The following is a 23,678-nucleotide window of genomic DNA, read 5'->3' on the forward strand; positions in this document are numbered from 1 at the left end:
TTAATTTACATAGTAAATTTATTAAAAAAAACTTTTACAAATAGCATAACAATAAATGATATTTATAAGCAAAAATTGAATTTTTGTTCTATAATTTACAATAAAAAACTATTAGTGATATCATATATTTCAAATAGTATGAATATAATTAGCAATTGAAAGAATTGCTTGATAAGAATTTTGAAGGTAACCAACAATGCATTTGTTTCTAAAGTTTTATTTCCAAAAAGCGGAAAGTTCATAATATATTCCAAACTTTATATTATTAAAATGATTGCATTAACATATAAATAGGGCTCCCACGGGGCAGGGCAAACAGGGAAAACCTGGAATTGTCAGGGAATTTTATTTTAACTCTAAAAAAGCATGAAATAATCAAGGAAAGTTGTAATTTTTTTACAAAAAACCTGGACGGTAATTTTTTTTTTAATGAAAAACCTGGAAAATTCCTATATCTTACCAGGAAAATAACCAGAATTGTGAATAACAGTAATCAGTTATTAAGACTAGATTTAAATAATTCTATTCACATCTATAATATATTACAGAACATAATATTCTATAAACATACAATAATTCTATTATATGTTTTTGCTCATAAAATCTGATATTTGACATAAATAAAAAAAAATTAAAGTTTTCTGGAGGGAAATTGCATATTATAGATAAAATATGCTTGATTAAAAATTACTTGGGAAAGTAAGGGAATTTTTTTTCTGAAATCGAGTGAGAACCCTGTATAAACTATTTAAAATGATTGCCTGACAATGATCATTACAGTTCAACTGACAGTGAGAATGCTTAAGTTGTACAAAAGTATGAAAAAATAAACACATAATTTGTATCAAACCAAATTTTAAATTTGGTTTGAAACAAAAGAACTAAATTTTAGTTCTTGCATGATTCGCTCATGTATTATTCAAGAACATATTTGCACATGGGGCATAAGGGTCGTTCCCTGAGGCAACGTCTTAGGCAATCACCATGAAACATGTGATGACAAGGAGTAACCCTTGCACACGACATGTCCTGTAAACACACAGCGCAGACATCATCATTATCGGTGAGCTCTTGCCTACTTGCATATCGGTATTTATCAATACTAGACCTCTCTTTCATTAGAACTTGCCAATGTTGATCTAGATCTTTTGCACACATGTATACATTGATGAAACTGGCTGCTGTTAAAAGTATCCAATCTTCGTGAGAGCAGACAAACACCAAGAGGATCATGAAACCAGAGGCCACACTGGAAAAGACTCTGACTAGCACTGGTGTCCACAGGCTCTCCAAGCTGTCAAATTTTTCACACTTGAGGTAAGTTAGCAAAGAGGGTATTTGCTCCTGGCAAGTCCTTTCTGTCAGAGTGAAGTAGAGGGCAGTTATTCCGATGTAGTACCAAGTTGGGTTGAAGTGTTCCAGTCCTTGCTCCAGACCAAATACCAGCAACATAAAGACACCAGTTATTACGAATGTGACTGCCCTTGTGAATTCCAGCATGACTTTTGTAGCAGTCATCGCCAAATGGCGGATGTTGGAATGCTCTGAGACAAAAACGATGGGTGTTATGTCTTGAAGGTAGACAAGTCTCTGAGTGTATAGGAGGAGATAGCAAATCACGTTATAAAATAATAGAGCATACAGTCCAGTCAGTTTCTCTTGTGGGCAGAACCACCGGTCACAGAGCATGAAGAACATTATTTGATTGATAAGACTGGACATAGCTTCAGTTCTATGGAAGTTTTCAGTTCTGTTTCGTCTTTCACGATTCATTTTGAAAGTTTAGTTAATAATTTTATGTTTTTAGTTTTGTTTTTCTTTGTAACAGATTTGAAACCAACGCACTTTATAAAAACATCAAATAGAGTTCAGGGTGAAAAACTTCATCACAAATGAATACCTACATTGTTAAAAAAAGACAAAATAGTAATTAGTAAAATTAAAAATATACGTTAACGATAAAATATATTAGAATTTTTTTATGTAAATTAAATCAGTAGTTTTCAGTTACAGTTAAATAATAAACTAAGTTAGTAATTTGATTGCTGGAAAACTATTAAATTGCATTCCATCAGATAATACAAACAAGGATATTTATTAAAATAGTTAAGAAATAAGACAAATTTTAAGAAAAAGAAGGCCCATACATTTAATTACATAATTGAATACAAAATAAATTATTATTTTTTAATTAAAATTCTTGCACCTGATGTAATTCAGAAAATGGATGTCATAAAAAAGTAGAGAAATTGAGTCACATAGATTACAGAAAAAAACAACAATCTGTTTGAAAAGGGGTTGCTGTTAGGGTTTGCATCCCCTCTAGAATAAGTAAACTTAAAATACAGTGTCCCACTCTCTAAACTTGCAATGCACAATAAATATGAATCTAAATCAAGTTGTTAAAAAATATTGTTCTGATGCTTTTTTAGTATTATGTATCTTTTAAAGTGCTCAGAGCTTGAGAAAATAATAATAAAATAAAAAATATTTTATTTTATTGTAAAAAAATATTTTATTTATATTTTAGAGATAAAAAATATTTTATATGAAAATACATTATTTTTCAAATTTATGCATTTCTAGTTTTACTCTTCCTCTGTCCCCTCCTCCCCCCAATAAAAAATGCTAGCAAAAGTTTTGAGAACTATATAAAGATAAATTAAAGCTATTGGGGTAAAAAAAAAAACATTAATAACAATGTTTCATATTCAAACTTTCATAGCATCATTCTGATAGTCTCCTGATTCTATCCAGTAATAAGGCTTATTAATTTAATTTTTTACGCATTTCTTTTGGAACTTTTTAACTTATTTGATCCAGTAATAAGGCTTATAAGACTGGAAATATGTTTGATGGAATAATCCTTATCTATCCATTTATATATTTACAAATAAACATTAAAATAATATGGAAAAATATTGTATGAGGCTTAATATTTTTTTTAAATTTTTTGCAACAACAAATAGTTTTTAAAAAAAATAAAAAAGACAGTTTTTTTAATAGAGAATTTAGTTTAAATCGAGTTACGAATTAGGAGTGTAGTTTAAGGGAAAAAGCCTTACCCCATATTTTTTGAGATTTAGAATATTTTTTTTTAAAGACCATGACCGAAAATAAATAATTTAGTATTTTCAAGCATTTTAATTGAAAATTCTTTTTGAATTTTTTGCTATATTTAAGTAGCTTTAATAATTGGCTCCTTAATTGAGTACCAGGAGATATTTTAATGCATTATGTAATCAAACTATTGCTTAGCATAACTTAAGCCATACCAAAGATTTCAAGATCTCTGAAAGATCATATTAATTAAAAACAAATACATCCACAGCGCAATTCCCCTAGAATGTCCAAAAAGTAAGTTAATTTTAGGAAAAACATTTATAAAAACAAAATCATACTTATTTATCCGAAAATAATTTCATGTAAAACGTTATTTTTAATAATTTTTTTATTATTTAACTTAGTAAGGGTCAGAAAATATTTGACACTTAAGGTATGCAAATTTTTATATTATTTTAAATTATAAAATTTGAACGAAATCGGTTGAATAGTTTCTGAGTTATTAAATTTTAAAAATCGTCATGTATTTAAAAATTTGATTTCTCGAGAACTATTCGACCGATTACGTCCAAATTTTAAATGCTATGGTTTAAAATTGCATAATTTAAAATCATGTAAAAAATTGTAAACTTAACAATATTTTTTTTTTCAATTATTAAATAAAGTAATAAATATTTATTAAAAATTATTTTTTATATTGGATCATCTTTGTATAAACGAATTTTATCAATGTGCGCAAAGATGTTTCATTTTGCTTAAAAAGTTCTCGACATACATATGAATCGAAATATCTCTTGAAATACGCAAAACAGGAAATTAACGTTAAGGGATCCAAACTTTCGAGGGCTCTCCTGTCTAAACTATTCGGACTAATTTTCAAGACTCCCCAAGGCCAAAACCTGAATTGGTCGGGGAAAAAATAGTGGTTATATTATAAGAAATTCATTTCTGTGTTCGATTTCGTAACTTAAGATATTGTATGAACTCATTAATTCAGCTTAGGTCTTCAAACTATTGAAATTGAGTCGTAGTATGTGAAAATCCGATCGTTATATCAGAAGTTATTCAGGTTGTTCACTCTTTATTTTACGTACTGTGTTCTAACACAAAAAGTTTCATCAAAATCTTAAAGTAATATGTAAATAGAAATGTTTGTTTTGACTTTTTCCTGTTAGATGGAAGAAAATAAATGAATAATTAATATTTTTAAAAAAAAAATTAATATGAGAAAATAAATGAATATAATCCTTGATATCAAACAAGTACTTTTATAGAAAATGTTTTAAAATCTATTTCTTTTTTTGTTTTTAGCTCGCTATGAAAAAATAATAAATTCCCCCCCCCCCTTGAAATCTTTGTTTAGAAGCCAAAAAGTAAGGGCAAGGACTTGCATCTTGAAGAAACAAAGTAAAAGTAAAGCATCATTGAAAAAAAAATGCTGGATTCTCCTTTTAAACACAAAGACTAATGAACTTTAACACATCCTAGGTTTATCTTGTTTCAGCATTTTCTAGGGTCAACAAACAGAATCGACGAAAGTAAAAACGTAGTTCGTAGATATTTCTATGTCTATATCTCGAACTAACAATTTTGTTCAAAATAAATTGTAAAATATGAGACAAGTGTATTGAAAATATTTAATATAATATCACTTCATGTCACGCTTTTTAGTAATATTTTGTACATTAATGATAAATGTGAAATCAACAGAAAATTTTCAGAGATCGGCTTGGATGCTACAGTACATGTTTTCTTTCTTTTTTTCTTCGATATACTATAAATAATAGCGTTTGAGTTGAACACAAAAATAAAAAAGGCTATATTAATAAGTAAACGCTTGATACTTTTTATTTAGAACTTTCTTATTAGCATTGCAAAATAAACCGTCTTGAAATTTTAAAAATCTAACAAGCGTAATTCTTTCTTTTTGTCATAATGCAACTGCCTTAGAGTATAACTTTTTTTTTTTAATTATAAAAAAGTCATATATATAAACAGATTTAAGTGTTAACGTACGCTGTAGCGTACGTTAACATTTAGTGAACATTTGATGCCTCGGGACTTACTTATTCCTACTTACTACAGAATTTCAAAAGTGGGTATTTTATGATAAAACTGTCTTGAAATACAATAAATATAACCCTTTTTTTAAACACATAAAATTACTACTTTAGAGTAGAGCTTGAATACATAAAAAAAGGATATATTAACATACTTAAATGAACACTTGATACTTTCTATCGAGTACCAAAAGTCGGTATTTTGTTAATCATTGGAATAAATAAAGAAAAAACGTAGAACACATTCCTTACCATTCAAGATAATTACTTTTATTTGTACTACTAACTTGATAGAATCGGTCTCAATCTAACGATGCGACCTTGCAAGCGACGTCATCGTGGGTGAATCGGGTCATTCGTTCACGCCACGATTCAAAAGCCAATCAAGTTCGACAGACACGTGCGACGTCTCCAGCAGGTATCCTATTAAATCTAATCCGAAATAGATTCAGCGTGACAATAAACGAAACCTAAGTACTGTAACGTTAACCGGCCAAGCACAACCACTTGATTAGACCCAAACATGTGATTTAAATCCCACGGTTGGACCTAATCAAGCATTCTTCCGAGTTGCAAGTACTCAATTGCCATGTTAACTTCAATTAATTATTTAACAACCATCCAACGAATTTGAACAATAAAAATAATACAAGAACAACAATTAAAAAAAGTAAGATGAAAAGAAGGAAAAAAAAAAGTCAGAAATTTAATAATCAATGCCTGTACTTAAAGTAAATGAAAATATTTCACTCGTTTAACATATTTATAAATCAGATAATATTTTGATGATAAAACTATTTTGAAAATACATTATTTTTTGAGAGAATTAGAAATAGTTTTCTCAAAACATTATTCTCTTTCTCATTCTTATTTCCTTGCGTAGATACAAAGACATGAACGAAATACTTTTATATTATTGTCTTGTAAATGTATTCAATTTCAAAAATGATAGTTGGTCTGTTTTTTTTATATAAAATGGGCGTGCTTAAAAATTATTTTCCAAAGCATTCTTATTTTGCCCAACGACTGAACATATAGATGACAAACATCATATTAAAAAAACATTCAGTAACTCCGAACTGATAAAGAAAATTATTTATTAAGTAAGCATTGAAAAGTCTTAAAACATTTTTAAATAATATAAAACAACATTGTATTTCATTAAAAAAAATCCATTTATATAATAGATATTCTTATGTAAAAATATTAAAATTGAATACTCTTTTTTATTCCTTAATAGAAAAAAGTTCGATAAACTGTACTGTTCTTTAATTTAAAAATTTATTTTCTGATTTTTAATTTATTTTGACAGTAATTGAAAAAATTGTCGTAATATCAAGCTTCTTGTAACATGCCATATGCTTTATGTCAAACTTTTACTGTATACTTTATGTAATTTTGGTATAATTTTTAAGGCAATGATTCAATTTAAATTACAGCAAAGAATTTAGTTTTGAAATAATTGACTAACTCACGTATTAACCAACAGTTAATCTTTGTTTAAAAGTTATGAAGATAAACTTCAGAATATTAACTGAAGTTATGTAGAGGTTTGAACTCTTTTTACTATTGCTAATAAATGATATAAAATAAATGCAACGAACTTTAATCACTCCATACTTCAATTTTACATTAAAATTACAACGTTATCAACATGATACTTTTGACAATAACTAAGGAATTTGATAAAAGTTTGCCATTAATGTATTTCAAACCATTTAAAGAATACTACAAATAACGAGGTAAACAACGAAAAATGAAAATATGACAACCGAAGCTGACGTCGTCAGGGGGCACAAGCCCCGGATGTCATAAATGCAAAACCTTTTCTATCGAGAGAGTACGACAAATGTCTAAGTTGCTCTATCTGTACCCCAAAGGTTTTGTCAAAAGTTCAGGTAGAGAAAAAATAAAATACAAATTACAAAAACCGAAATATAATACTATTAATACAAAAGAAAACAATGTTCAAAAACTTACTTAAAAGTTATAAATCCCAAAACCAAAGAACACAACACACTACAAATCCTCAACTAAATAGGAATTAACGAAAAAACAACGTCCCCTAATTTAATGAGCAGAAAAAAAAAAAAGAAAAGAAAAAGAAAGCTTTTGCCATCAATAATAGAAATGCTTAACTGGGGCAACTCAGCTAAGACTCGATCATGCCCTATTAAGAGAAAACAAAACTAATAATTTTTAATCATTTCTTTAATTAAAATTTAATATTACAGAAATATTAAAAGGCAAACCATTACTTTCCAGATTTTTAAAAAAATTACTTGTCGCCTCTTGAAAGCATTCAACATTATTGCAAATTTTATTAATTCTAGACAATTGAGAAAAAACTATATTTTTGAAAATTTTACTTTACAAATTGGTATTAAAATTACGGAAAAAAATATCCTTAAACTTAAAAGCTTTCCTTTTATCATAAACACCAATTTTAATTTGATTATTAGAAATATCAATTTTAAAATCTAAATGCTCAACATTTAATGTTTTTGTATTATTAACTTTCATGATAAAAAATTTGAGAATGCTAGGATTTCACAGGTTATTCATTGTTTTTCTGATATTTTTTCTTTAAAACAACTTAAAGATATAGTTGCTTATAAATATTCCTCTACTCTTAGAAAAAAAGTTTGTAATTATAATTTTTTAAGTCGGAATTTGAATTATATTCTGTTTTTGTAAAATAGACGAATTTTCTCAGTATATTGATAAAGATTATGGTCATGTTATTACCAGGAATTTAGAGATTGGTAGAGATCAAGATTTGATTAGTATTTTGAGTAGAGGATCTAAATTTAGAACAAGGTTCAAAATGAGAAATGATGATTTTTATTTTATCGGTAAAAAGAGATCTTGATTGTTTTATTGCTATAGTTTCTAGAAAATATCATTGACCTATTGAAAGTTTTACAGAATGGAAGACAAGGATTGTGAAAAAAGTTAAATATTATTTAAATAATTCCAAATTTTGTTTTTATCCTAGTGGTGCCGTTATTGATAATGATTTGAGAAAATTAAAATGCTTAAGAATAAGTTTATTATTACAGTTGTTGATAAAGTTTCTAATAACTTTTGTATTTTGTGTAAATAATTTTTTTTTAAAAATTAATTATTAAGGAATATAATGCTAATAATACTTATTTTAAATTAAGTTATGACAAAAAAGCTATTGAAGAAAGGATTATTGCTTTCAGTAAAAAATTGAAATTTAAATTGAATGGAATTACCTTATTTACTTCCAATTGTAAAGTTTCATAAGAATCCAAAAACATTCAGGTTTATTGCTTAAGGTACTAATTGTTATAATTCTAGTGTTAGTAAAAAGTTTTTTAATATTCTTAATATTATTTTACTTAAAATTAAAAGTGAGAATAATATTGTTATTAATAGTAAGGTTGATGTTTTGAATTTTATTGAAAAAATGAGGTTTTTAATATTAATACAATTGACTTTGAAAATCTTTATACCAGTATACCTCACGCTCAAATACTTGATATTTGTAGTGGCATTTATGATAAATATTTAATAAATGAAAATATTGATAAATTTTATTGGATAGATATTTGTAAATTTAATCTTTTTGAAAATGTTCTTTTTAATGGCCTTGATTTTTTTAAACAAAAAATAGGGATTCTACAAGATAATTCTTTTGCTGGCGCTTTTGCTACTATTTATTAAAAATTTTTTGAAGTTAAGTACCTTGCCTTAAATTATTATAACAGAATTAAATTCACGAGCGAAGAAAGTGATAAAATTGATAATATGCATCTTTCATAATTTGTAGTTCCACTTAAAGCAAAAAATGCTTACTTTTAATTTCCTTTGTGTATTATAAATAGGAGTGTCGATTCCAGTTTTTCTTAATATTCATATACATATATATTGCTTTCCTGCAAACCGTTTTAACAAAACATTATTACAATAAAAAATATTAATGTTCGTAACGAAAAAAAATCTCAGAGCACATAAAACTACTTTGGCAAAATTTTGTTTAAATAACTTTGTTAACTTTTTTTTTCTTTTTTGCTTTACTCGTTATTTTTCAAATAGTCATCAATACCCGATTTGGTCTAAATATCTACCTTTAAATCAACTAGAAGTATTTTGTTTGTTCATGAACGCGTAATTTCATAATTATTCATTTATTAATTTAAAAAAAAATGAATGAAAAACAATGATATGCAAATTAAAATTTTTTAAACAGATAATTTTCCATGGTTCTTTTGACTCAAAGAAAATATTGAAACATTTTTCAAAAAGAATTTGAAAATTGAAGAAATAAAAGCATGAATTGTTTTAATATGATTTAAAAAATTGAAATCATTTAAATTTTAATTAAAAAATATTGCGTAGGAGAAAAGTGTTGCGTGAAAGCATGCGACTCACCTTTTGTGTTATATCCAGATGGAGAGCTAATTTTCAACCATCCTCTTTTTCGTTGAGGTATCTTCTCTAATGAAGGCATCACCTCGTGGGTTACTCAACTAAATTCAGAAAAAGAAGAATTGCGTCATTATCCAAACAACGATGGGGCACATGACACGTCGCCTCTCTCGTCATCCAACATTTTGCTTTTCAACAGACCCCACACACATTGACACACTCACCGCCGCAATCCAGAAATAAAAAACAGTCCCGCGAACGTATACCTCGTCTTACGTCATTCGATTCATGTGAAAGGGTAGAAAAGCATCAATGAAGAAAGAAATCGGAATTAAGGAAAATAATTATAGTAAAAGTACCTTATAACGACAGTTGATAATTGCAAATGCTATTGGCACTATAGCTAGCTTTCCGTTTTAAACAAATGAAAAGGATTTAATGTTAAAACAACAGTACATGTAAAAACAAAATGATGTACAAAAGCTTTCGACGACTTTGATAATAACAGAATATATTTTTCAATAGTAAAACTGGAATCTGATTTACATTGTCAAGTAGGGAAATAATGGGTAGGTACGTTGTTCATATATATATAATGGTAGATGTGTTGTCAACAAAATGGTAGGTATTGCATCAAACAAAAGTTGCAGTTTGATGATGCATAATGAATCTGATTAGATTCGTTTGGTTAGATGTCCTAATTTAGCAACATTGAGGGTTTAATAGGTAACTTTTTAGTAAATGGTTGTTTTAATGTTCAAAAATTTACATTATAAGGTCTTGTTACTGTTATATCGAATTTAACGAAATTTTTTTTCTCTAAACTTCATGAATATTGTTTAATTTATGCTATCAGGAAATAAATATTCGATATTTAGACAAAATGTTAATACTTCATTCCCTTCGAAAGAATTTAAAAACACTAATATAGTTTGATTTTTCAAGCATGTTATGTAGATAAACAATAAAGGGAAATAATATTAACTTCCTTGCCTTCATTGCAACGAATTCCCAAATACGTTGCCTTCATTGCCCAAATATTTATGGCAAAGGACAATAAATTAATATATTTTCTATAAAATATCCTTTTTGAGCACTGCAATTTTATGTCAAATAATGCAAAAAAAAAAAAAAAAACATATCAAATAAATTCGGTTTTCAACTGATAAACAGGTAAAACTTTTTCAACTGTATTGTTGTAACTACTTCACGATTGTTTGCATAGCCACGATAGGCAGCTGGAAATCGCTTCAAAGGAAATTATAATTTAGTAATTTTTTATTGAATTTCTTAAATTTCAATAATAGTTTAATATGTAATGTCCCTAAATCAGGACATCTAATCAATGAATCTGTTCAGATTCCTTTATTGGGGGGGGGGACTTTTTAATAATTGGGGATCAACATGAAACTTTTTAATAAATGGTTGGTTTAATATCCAAAAATCTACATTAAACTCTTGTTGCTGTTACCTCAAATTTAACGAGAATTCTTTTCTCTAAAATACACGAATATTATTTAATTGAAGCTGACAAGAAATAAATATTCGATATTTAGATAAAATTTTAATATCTCATTCCCTTCGTAAGAGTTTAAAAACACTAATATAGTTTAATTTTTCAAACATGTTATGCAGATAACTAATAAAGGGAAATAATATTTACTTCCTTACTTTTACTGCCACCTATTAAAACTCTCCTAAAAATTTATGGAAGAAAGCAAGAAATTAATTTTTTTCATAAAATATCATTTTTGACTAAAGCAGTTTCTTGCCAATTAACGCAAGAAAATAGTGCAAGTAAGTTCAGTTCACGAACGATAAACAGGAGAAACTTTTCCAACTGTTGAGTTGTAACTACTTCACGATTGTTTACATAGCCACGGTCTACAGCTGGAATGAATCGCTTCAAAGAGATTTATAATTTAATAATTTTATTATTAAACTTTCGAAATTTCAATGATAGTTTAATAATAATGCCGCTAAATCAGAACATCTAATGAACGAATCCGATCAGATTTAATTATTGGGGAGGGGGTGTTTCTAATAAATGAGGATTAATGGGGAAGGGTTTAATAAATGGGGAGCTTTTTGATAAATGGATTGTTTCAAAATGTTCAAAAATCTACAATTAAACTTTTGTTACTATTACCTCGAATTCAACGAGAATTCGTTTTCTAAAATACATGAATATTATTTAATTAAAGCTGTCAAGAAATAAATATTCGATATTTAGATAAAATTTTAATATTTCATTCCCTTCGAAGGAGTTTAAAAACATTCATATAAGCAGAGCATCGTTTATACGACGCCGAAGGGACCACTGGAAAACGTAGCATAAACGATAACGTCGTAAAATCGATTTTTACTTCCAAAACTGGAAACTAACTCTGTTTTCAGTTAATTTAAATGTTTAACGTGTTGATTTACATAAATTTCTAAATTAGACGAAGCAAAACAAACAAATAACCATAAAAAAATGAAACATTTCAGTAAGTAATTTGAATATACGTTACCTTTATTTATTTATAATTTTTTTTTTGATACTCCATATTTGTTTTTTGTTTTTTTTTCACTTTATCATATCACGTTAAGTTTACAGAAAAAATTATATAAGGTTGTTTTATGTGATGATTGACGTTGAGCTGCATTTAATGATTTGTGCAAGGAATTAAGGTCCTGAAATTTTTTTTCTCCAGCATTGTTGTAAAGAAAATAAGTTCTTAGTGTTTCAATGGAATTCATTGCATCTTGAAAAGATGGCGGAACAACTTCTTGGCATTCCTCGTCATTCTGGCTGTCACTATGTGGCTCAGACAGTGTGTTCTGAATTAACTCATAAGCAGTGCAAATAGCTACCGTTACTACATTCTCATCGCAATCCATGTATTCATCAAAAGTTGTCTCTGTTGCGAGCAAACTTCAATCATCATAATTAATTATTGTATCATCATCGCTTACGTCATCACCCACATTATCATCGGATGTTCGATGGGTAAATCCAGCTTTTATAAAACAGTTCATTGCTTGGAGAACACTTATTTTCTTGGGATTTCTGCAATGCTTCAAATAGTGAGTTGAACTAACTGCTTTCCATACTGCAATTTTAGATTTCTAATCACGGCCAAATCTAATGGCTGAAGCACACTTGTGCAGTTTACAGGAAAAAAGTGAACTTTCACATTTTCCAAAAAATTAATATCCGAGGAGTAAGCTGGATATTGGTCGATAAATTTTCAAAATTTTTAGTTTTTGCCTCCTTATAACATTGTCTAGTTTTTTCAGACAGCTAGTAAAAATTTCGATCGTCAGCCACGCATTTTTATTGGCGTCATAATCCAGCGGAAGCGTTTTGATATTCTATAGACATCTGGGATATTTTGATTTTCCTACCACTAAAGGAGTGATCTTTTCACTTCCATCAGAGTTTACACAAAGCAGCACAGTAAGGAGATCTTTGCTTTTTTTCCCTCCTTTACATTTTTCGCCTTTATAAGCTTATGTCTGATTCGGCATTAGATGATAGAAAAGACCCGTGTTTACTGTCAAGAATAAAAGTGAAATGAACGTAAACAAAATCTAAAAACCGACATATAACCGATTCTGTGCGTCGTATAAACGATATATTTTTACATTAAAATGAATAGGAATGAACTGGGACCACACTGAAACGTAGTATAAATGTAAACGTCGTATAAACGATATATTTTTACATTAAAATGAATAGGAATGAACTGGGACCACACTAAAACGTAGTATAAATGTATAAACGTCGTATAAACGATATATTTTTACATTAAAATGAATAGGAATGAATTGGGAACACACTAAAACGTAGTATAAATGTAAACGTCGTATAAACGATATATTTTTACATTAAAATGAATAGGAATGAATTGGGACCACACTGAAACGTAGTATAAATGTGAACGTCGTATAAACGATAGATTTTTACTCTAAAATGAATAGGAATGAATTGGGACCACACTAAAACGTCGTATAAACGATATATTTTTACATTAAAATGAATAGGAATGAATTGGGACCACACTAAAACGTATGTAAGCGTCGTATAAACGATCGTCGTATAAATGATGCTCCACTGTAGTTTAATTTATCAAACATGTTATGAAGATAAACAATAGAGTGTAATTATATCAACTTCCTTTCTTTTATAGTCACATATCAGAACTTTCTTAAATAATTGGGACCCTGGTATGAAATAACAGAAATTGTTCGAATTTTAAAATTTTAATCAGTAAATTTAAAAATTTTAATCGATTTAAACTTTTTGCGACTTACCTAAATGTTTGCGGTTCTGGTATAAAATATCTGAAATTGTTGCAGTTTTAAAATTCTTAAGAGTAAAAATTGGAGGAATTACACCAATTTTTAAAGTAGAAAGAACTCACAAATTGATTTATCGCGGTTATCTCCTAAGTATGGCCCCGAGTGTAAACATAATATACTTAATTAAATCAGTTAATAAACTAAATCCTTCGTAATTTGTAAAACGTTTCCATTGATTTTTTATTCTGATTTCACATGTTTTATATAATTTTCGTTGATAATAGACTTGTTCCTAAAAATGTTCATTCAACATTCCTGGCTGTCTGCTGGGTGCCAGGATCAACGTCCTAAAAAAGTTCAAACGAGTAGTCTGGGTTGAGAGTTCTTTAACATTGCTAAAGTTTCCAAAGATGCTCGAAATCATGGTTCTTTGTGTGTTTTTCAGATGGCGCTGAGGATAAAGGCTTTTGGCCTGATGCCACCGAATCCAGCGTCAATCGTATGCCACGTTGGAAGCGAAAATATTCCAAGAAAATGGAGCTAAAAGCGTAGGTCAGAGATCGTAATGCCGTGATTCGTTTTTGCGAAATAAATGTTGCTACGATATAATTAGAAAGCGCGCACGAATCCTTTTGAGACTCGAGATATTTTCTGAATTGTCAAAAGGAAGAGGTTAAGCTGTGGGCAGAGTATATTAATGATCTCCTTCAGTTTATTTAGCTCTAAATTTATCCGAAAACTTTCTTAAAATAAAACATTACAAATGAATCCAAAGAATTCAACCGCAACAAGTTTTCAGTTAATATAAGCAGGTCTCTATAGATTTCCAGATAGTGCGTCAATATGTTATATTTGTAGCTATGCATAATGCATTCTTGTACAAACTTAACATACATAGATACATAACATACATTTAACATGCATAACAGAGATAGTGTTGATTTTAGAGGAAAGCTATATCACGGTAGAAATCCTTCGTGGCAAATTCTCTTTCAGTTACATAGTAAGTAAATTAAAATCTAAAGTATAGAAAAAGGGTGTTCAGATAAATCTAGAACAAACCATGAAATATAAATAATGGAAAAGTTTTTTTTTTTAAATTCTACTAGAAGTCTATTCTTTTTCTAGAATAATCTTTGAAACAAAAGTTTCCGACATATTTTCAACTAAAACTTGATATTTCGACTGCCTATATCAGAACCAAAGTTACGATTTCCGGGTAGCCGCACATTTCAGCCAAACTTAAAATATGTTTTAAAAAAATATATAAGGAAACAATATCTCTTAACAATATCTTTTAACTAATATCTTTTAAGTGAAATTAAAGCTTATAAAATTTATGATAATCGCATGTACGGAAAAGATTATAAAGAGCGCATACAAAACAAAACAAAAGTAGTTTTTGCAAAGTTACATTTTCAACTATAAGTTAATATTTTGAAAACGATTATCGAATAAAGTTACAGTTCCATTCCAAAAATGGATCAGCGTATTTATGAAATGACTTTTGTAGAAAATACTCCAAAAAATGTTAAAATGTTGTATTTTGCCATTTAAAATTACATTCCTTAGATGTAAAAATTTATATACCTTGTAATTCAAAATTTTTTCGACTATTATTAAATGAATTAATAAAAAATAATAAGTAATTAAAAATTTTTTTTGCAGGGAATTATCTTTGGATAAATGAATTTTATTATTACATGCATAAACGTTTCAATTCGCTGAAATAGTCCTAGAGATATAGCAAGATACCCTTTCTTGACTAAGCTATTGGGACCATATTTCCCATATTGCGACTACTATATTGCGAACTAGTTTTTCGTTTCCGACTCCTGTAAAAAAAATCTTCGACTCTGAATGCACAGTCCCGGCCCTGCCCGAAAGAATATTTCAGAGCAATTGTGTGGGTTGGATATCCAGTTTTTATAGATGTAGAATTTCCCCCCACCAGGTCAGACTAAAATGGAAGTTTTAAGACCCTCCGCTCACCAACTTCCGTTGTTGCTTCCCATTCATTGTTTTTTTTTCTTCTCTAAAATCAACATAAAAGATAATTTAGTTCATAAAATTTTTCCTAGTTTCCAATTATTACTTGTTTTTGAACTGCAAAACAAAATGTAACGTAAAGTTGAACACACACACTAAAGTAGCAGAAAACCATCAATTTTACGTCAAAAAATATGTATATTTCTCCTTTAAATTTTGCTAAGCATTCTTAAAAAATTTACTTAAAACTGAAACATCGAATTATAGCAAAAAATGGTTATCCAAAAAACGTAAAATTATCATAAAATTTTTCCTAGTTTCCAATTATTACTTGTTTTTGCACAGCAAAACAAAATGTAACGTAAAGTTGAACACACACACTCAAGTAGCAGAAAACCATCAATTTTACGTCAAAAAATACGTATATTTCTCCTTTAAATTTTGCTAAGCATTCTTAAAAAATTTACTTAAAACTGAAACATCGAATTATAGCAAAAAATGATTATCCAAAAAACTTAAAATTATCATAAAATTATACTTAAATAAATTCATTTTTTTGCGTGAATATTCTACTAATCACTTTTTACAAGATGAGAATGAGTACTTTATTTTTACATATTGTTTATGTCAAAATTACGTCAAAATTTATGTAAGTTGATACGTCGAATTTAAGCAAAAAATAGTTATAAAAAAAAAAACGGAAAATATATATAAAATTTTATTTTAGCAAATTCGTTTCTTTTGCAACTATTTTACCAACTACTTTTTACTAGGTACGAATGAGTACGTTATTTTTACATATTATTTACGTCAAAAGTAGGTGATGTATGTTGAAACGTCGAATTATAGTAAAAAATAGTTATAAAAAAATCGGAAAAATTATGCAAAATTTTATTTTAGCAAATTCGTTTCCTTTACAACTATTTTACCAACTATTTTTACTAGATACGAATGAATACGTTATTTTTACATATTATTTACGTCAAAAGTAGGTGATGTATGTTGAAACGTCGAATTATAGCAAAAAATAGTTATAAAAAAAAAAACGGAAAAATTATACAAAATTTTATTTTAGCAAATTCGCTTCCTTTACAACTATTTTACCAACTACTTTTTACTAGGTAAGAATGAGTACATTATTTTTACCTAATATTACGTCAACAATACGGTACGTCAAATTATACAAAAAAAAACAGAAAATTTGTGTAAATAAATTCGAACCGAAATTTAAGTGGTAAATCTGCTTCGTCAATAATACGTAAATAACACAATTATTTTTACTAAATCTAAATAGTAAATATTCTTTCGTCAATCTTTCGCGAAATATACGAAAGCAATCTTACCGAATGGTAGCCGGTAAAATCCATTCCGTCAATATTACGTAAAATATACCAAAGTCTTTTTTTACCAAATATATTAATGGTAATATCATTCCGTCAATATTACGTAAGATTTACGTATAAAGCGTATTGAGTTTACCAATTTCCCAAAAATTTACATTTAATTTACGTATCATGTTGCATGAGAACAGAAGCTGTATATACGATACTGACGATATATTAATATACAGAGATTTAAACTAAAAAAGTAATGAAAATATTGCTAAGTAAAATATTTTAAACTGATGAGAATTTCGAACCCACTTCCTAAAATTTATTTCTAGTCGTTATCTGAAGTTCCTGGATTCATGAGGGGGAAAAACAACTTGCAAGATGATGAGGCAATATTTTAGAAGATGTCGCGTCTTCTCTTATGGCATCGCTTGGCAGCTCATCCCTGCAACAGTTTTGTGTTTACGCTAGCTGCGATGATATTTGTGGATTTAAAGCTTTTTAATGTTTTTAAAAAAAACGCTTAAACAGACTTCTGAATGACGTAAGAGCTAGTATCGCATCATGTATTTGCTGGTAAACATGTTTACTTTTTAATGACTTTAAATCTATTTAAAAACAATAACGCAGTTATTTTGCTCGTTGACGTCTCGAAATTCTGACTCCGCATATCGAAGGATTTTAAATAGGAAAAAAATAAAAAAGAGGAAAATAAACAAAAAATAGGAAAATAAAAGCGTAATAGAGGAAAGTGGCTTGACTTCTTATTTACCTTTATTAGTAATGGGCTAAAGTAGTAAATAGGCTAAAGTTTAATAATTATTTGTTAATATGAAAGTAAATTATCGGCCTTTATGTTAAGTAAAGAACATACACACACACAAATAAATAAATAAATAAAAATTAAATAAGTAAAAAGTAAATAAATAAATAAAAATTAAATAAAAGAAAAATAAATAAAAAAATAAGTAAATAAAAATTAAATAAATGAAAAATAAATAAAAAAATATATAAATAAAAATAATTAAATAAAAAATAAATAAATAAATACATTCAGGCCCTTTTGTGCTCAAATTAACTAGTCTATAACTGAGAGGCTTGACCTCCTGTTTCTTTATATTGAAATAATGAATGGGGCAAAGTTTGAAAATGATATGTTAATATAAAAGCAAAGTATGGGCCTTTATGAAAATGCAGGAAACAAAAAACTTCAGAAATGTTTCACTGTTATCCGACGCTTTCTTTATAAAGTGGAATATTGAGAGCAATAATTAAGAGGAATATTACATTAAAATTACCAGACGGTTAAAAAGAAAGTAAAAACAAATATTTTATTCGAAAAAAAAAACGAAATATTTAGCTAATAATTAACCTTTAGATTTACATATTATATGTTTCTTTGTACTTATTTCTTTTGATCAATTAGCGTATAAAGTTCTGAAGATATTGAGAACTAAGCAAAGAGAAAAATGAACATTAAGGGGTCAATTTTTTTTACATCTCTCTTGATCAAACTACTTCCCGCTATTTTGAGGATCAGAAATCCGAATCCACCGAAAGAAAGACATGTTTATTCGGAGAAAGAACGATTTTGCATCTGACTTCGTAATTTGTTTATTAAATAATTAACATTTATTAGATAATTAATTGATTAGCATATCTGAGATCAATCCTTTGAACCATTAAGATTGAGTCCAATTGCATGAGAATCAAATCTCATTCAGGGTTTTCCTTATTTTTTTTATTTTATTCTTTTTAATTTCATTTTATTCATTTATTTTGTTCTCGCACTATTTTGTACAATACAATAAGATTGTTGTAGTTGCTGCAGTTCATTTTACGTCGCACTAAAGCTGTACAATGGGCTATTGGCGGCGGTCTGGGAAACACCCCTGAGGATGATCCGAAGACATGCCATCACAATTTTGATCCTCTGCAGAGGGGATGACACCCCCTGCTTCGGTAGCCCGACGACCCGCACGTGAAGTCGAGCACTTCACGGTAGAACAGTTTAACGATGACTAATACCGCACACCCTCGATCCCTACGCAGACTGATCCAAGTTGTCACCCACCTGCACACTGACCGCAGCCAGTGATGCTTGGCTTCGGTGATATGCTGGGAACCGTGTCTTAACCATCAGTCCACTGCGGGACCAATACAATAAGAAGTAATAAATGAGAAGCAATTTTTTGTTAATAATATATAACAATAATCTAATTTTAACTCTCTTGAGGCTTTCATATTTTTAAAAATTTCGATACAAATATTACGATTTATGTCTGGCAACGTCTAATTTGTCATTCTCCTATTTGTTCAATGGTATCGCCCGCCAAACGTTCTGTTAAGCGTGGAGGTGGCGGGTTCGAATCCCGCCGTAACCCTGGATGTATTCTTTGTGATGTCCTTCTCTGTATTGTGCTATCTGTTCTTCTACTTGACAAAGGTTTATAAGCCTTAATTGAGCACACAAGCCTGCAAATATATCACTGGTTCAAAACTAAAACGACACATCTGCAAACGTGTAATGCCTGCAGATGTGTCATTTTAGTTTTGAAGCAGCGATATGTTGTACCAATAAACCTATTTGTTCAATATCAAAATACATTTTTTTTACCTTTGGCATCAAGTTAAGCTCGAGCTTATGGTATGAAAATTATATTTATATATTTTTCTACAACAATGGACAATCATTATTTAGAGTGAAAAAATTTAGGAAAAAAAAAGTTCTTGAAATTTCAATATCATTCGAACAAACAAAAATTTCTAAACCAAAAAGAAAAAAAGGAAAAAAAAAAAAAAAANAAAAAAAAAAAAAAAAAAAAAAAAAAAAAAAAAAAAAAAAAAAAAAAAAAAAAAAACTCGGGTTAAAATGGTTTTTTGAACACGCCAGATTTCAATTCTGGCTTATGACTTGCATGGCATTTTTTACTGCAAATTTAACAGTCCATAATTTTTGAATTAATTGAGCTTATATTTGTTTATTCCCTCGTATTCACAGGCTTCTTTTCTACACGCCTAAGCAATTTTTATAGCTTTTGCGACACAGAAAACGTAACGTTATGTTGAGCTGCTAGAACAGCGACGCTTACGTTTATTTTATACAGTGAGATAAATTCTTAAAAACTAGAGAGATGTAAGAAACTCTATAAATAACGCTTAATTCTGCGATAAAATTAGCTACAAAAAAAAAGAAAGATTTATGTGATTGTTTTCCAGGACATTCGGAGACGGAAAATATCAATCGAAAGTAATAAAAATGCGGAAAAACGGAAATGTAGGTCATCGATTAGACGGCGACGCTGCTATTTGTCATGGGTCGACATTATAAATGATTCATGGGATTCTTTTGGTTAGTTAACTAGATGCTAACTGAAAAAGAACAAGATTGGAACCTACCGAGGGATGATAAACTAAGGGGGGTGGGGTAGACTAATACATAAATAATATATATCAGGGATGAACTGATTCATAGTTTCTTTCCTATCTACAATGCAATGCCCGGATTTCTTTTCGTAAGGGTAAATTATGATGTAGTCACTTTTTTATAAAGAAAACGAGACACTGAATATCAAAATCTGTCAAGTATGACAAAAAAAAGGTGTAGTTAAGGTTTCACATTTAGTGTTCGAGCTTCCTTGTTTCTATGTCGGGTTTAAGAGAACGCTATATCGTTGGAGAAACGCTGAAAACAGAATTATCACCAATCGAAACAGTGTTAAAATGGAATTATCACTTATTAGAACAGCGCTATAAATAGAATTGTCAGTTATTGAACCAGCATTATCCATAGAATTATCACTTATTGAAGCGAGCCGTGATGGCTCAGGGATAGAGGGTTCGCCTTGCCATGAGGTGAACCGGGTTCGAATTCCAGTGATAGCTGGTCGATACGAATCCCGCATCCGGCTTGCACCGACCACAGTGCTGACGTAAAATATCTTCAGTGGTAGACGGATCATGGGTTAGAGTCCCCTTGCCGTCAGGCTATCCGTAGGAGGTTCTCGTGGTTTTCCTCTCCATGTAACGTAAATGTGGGTAAATTCCATAAAAAAGTCCTAGGCAAATATCTCCCTATACTTGGTCCAGGAGTTCCCTTGTCTTCTGGATTGGATTCAAAATTGCAAGGCTACGGCGTTAAACGTTAGTAGTCGTGTACCCAGAAATTGGGTCGGCTGTTCAACGACGGTTATAAAATAAAATAAAATCTTCGTCCATCTATACAAATAATTTACAATTTAAAGTATAGAAAAAAGCGAGTTAAAATGAACCCACAGTATCTACCATAACGTGTTAAATACTGAGAAAACTGTTTCAGTACTTAAAGACATTCTCGATAGAACACATTTTATTTAGCTACAATAATTTTACCACACCTTTTCAGAAAAGTTTATTTCCATAAAGGTCATATTAAAATAATTTTAGAATTGAAAACTTTGGGATTTAGACTTAATATACGGTAAGACTAAATCCGGATTTATTATTTTATTTTTAGAAGTTATGGCATCACTAATCAAAAGTGGTAAAAAAGTTTGCCATGAATATTTAAAAATGGTAGTTGGTAACTACACTGGCCATAAAAAATTGAAAACTTTTATTTAATAGCAGCAATATCCATATTTCATTTATTCTATTAAAATTGTTGTACAGTATGCCATCAAAAACGAACTACCCTGAATAACTTTTGATCTCATGATCGGATCTTCACGTTCAACGATTGATTCAAAATGCTTCGAGAGGGTGATCTCAAATATGCTAATTATTAAGTGCAGACAGTATTTTAAGTTACGAAATTAGACTCAAAAACGTATTTTCTTTGAATAAATAGTATTCCAAAGTTTGGAACCCTTAATGTTAATTTTACTTATTGCATATTTCGCAATATCTCGAGAACTTTTTAAGCGAAATGAAAAAATTTTGCAAATAATTATGAAATTCGTTTATTTGAAGATAATTCCATGCAAAAATTAGTTTAGAAGATATTTATTATTTTTTATTATTTTTTTAAATAATATTCGAAAAAATTTGGCATTGAAAGGTAAAGAATTTTTTGCATGCAATTTTACATAGCAAAATATAAAATTTGAACGAAATTGGCTGAATCGTTGCTGAGAAATTGAATTTTAAATATACGACTTGTTTAAAATTCTTATTATCACGAACTATTCAACCAATTTCTCTCAAATTTCATATTTTGTCACGCATACTTTAAAATGATGTAAAAAATTGTATACCTCACGATTTAAAATTTTCGACTATTATTTAATAAAAAATAGAAAATATTTTCTAAAATTTATGTTTTGCATAGAATTAATTTTGGATAAATGAATTTTTATAATTGTGTACAAAAATGCTTCAATGCGCTTAAAAAGTTCTCGAGATATGGCGAAATGTGCAAGAAAGTAAAATTAGCATTCAGGGGTCCAAACTTTGGACAGCTTTCTTAACTAAACTATGGGGACTCTATTTCCCAGATTGCAGCCATCCCTTATAGTTTGGGGGTCAAAAATCCGAAGCCGTTGAAAATAAGGTATGTTAATTCAGTGAAAATGCGTTTTTGCGTCTGATTTCGTAACTTAAAATATCGTCTGCACTAATTAATTAGCATAGTGAAGGTCAACCTCTCGAATCATTATGAATGAGTCCTAGAACGTGAAGATTCGATCATTAGATCAAAAGTTATTCAGGGCCGTCAGTTTTTTTTTTGTTTTTTTTTTGTTGATGTATTGTACTATTTATTCTTCATCATTTCAATTTCAACGTTATTAGTATTTTATCAATGTTTGGATTCTTTTCGTTTTGTTTATTTTAAATATTGTAAGTCACAAAATTCCTTGTTAACACAAAAAGCATAGCATTGTTTCTGCAGGAGTTTTATTACCAAAGCTAATTTCTTAATACTATTTTTTTGAATTCAAAAGTATATACACTCTTTCATAAGCAGTTTTACTAAAATTCCTTTCGGGATTGGGAGTTTATTTTGTAAGCAATCAATGTCGGCTATTATTATTATAATTTTTTTTCTTCTCTTATCTCTGTCGTGTTCTTCATTCCTTATTTCTTACAGTTATTAAGCTTCTTAATTATTTTCGTAAATATTCCTCGGGGATTCTTCCTGGAAGATTTTGAAAATTTTAAAAAGAAGATTAAAAAATATTTTTCTGTTTCGAAATGAGAAGATTTTTTGTTTACATTTTAAATTATTGTTAATTTAATGCTGAATGAAGAATTCTGTGGAAGTCGAGTAAGCTTAGAAAGTACTTATTTTGAAGAAAAAAAAAACATTGTTATTTTGGACAGAGTTCATTTTCGATTGAAACAAAGTTTTGAAGATGATATCAGCAAAAATCTTTTAGCTTATGAAGGTAATATTGTTAATATTACTTTTTAATCTCAGAGCCGTACTATGAAAGGAAAATAGTTTTCTTAAAAATCTTTTTCTTCTTAAAGGTGTACTAATATTTTAAAATAGTGTATCCTATAGGCAAAATAATAATTATAATAATATATCGTTGAGCTTGAATTTTGAATTTTTGCTCATATCTTGATA

The 23,678-nt window shown here is 28.8% G+C and overlaps 1 protein-coding gene across 1 annotated transcript; it reads right to left on the reverse strand.

The window, feature by feature from the left end:
• LOC107442045 (RING finger protein 145 homolog) lies at positions 1 to 9,737 on the reverse strand. Its single transcript, XM_016055499.3, has 2 exons — positions 9,525 to 9,737; positions 1 to 1,900 (listed from the first exon to the last, which is right to left on the reverse strand). Exon 2 carries the CDS (start codon positions 1,771 to 1,773, stop codon positions 916 to 918), a length of 858 nt encoding a protein of 285 aa, XP_015910985.1. The 5' UTR covers positions 1,774 to 1,900; positions 9,525 to 9,737; the 3' UTR covers positions 1 to 915.
• Between the last annotated feature and the right edge of the window lie 13,941 nt (positions 9,738 to 23,678).

This window comes from Parasteatoda tepidariorum, chromosome 1, assembly GCF_043381705.1.
Source record: "Parasteatoda tepidariorum isolate YZ-2023 chromosome 1, CAS_Ptep_4.0, whole genome shotgun sequence".
NCBI classification, from domain to species: domain Eukaryota; kingdom Metazoa; phylum Arthropoda; class Arachnida; order Araneae; family Theridiidae; genus Parasteatoda; species Parasteatoda tepidariorum.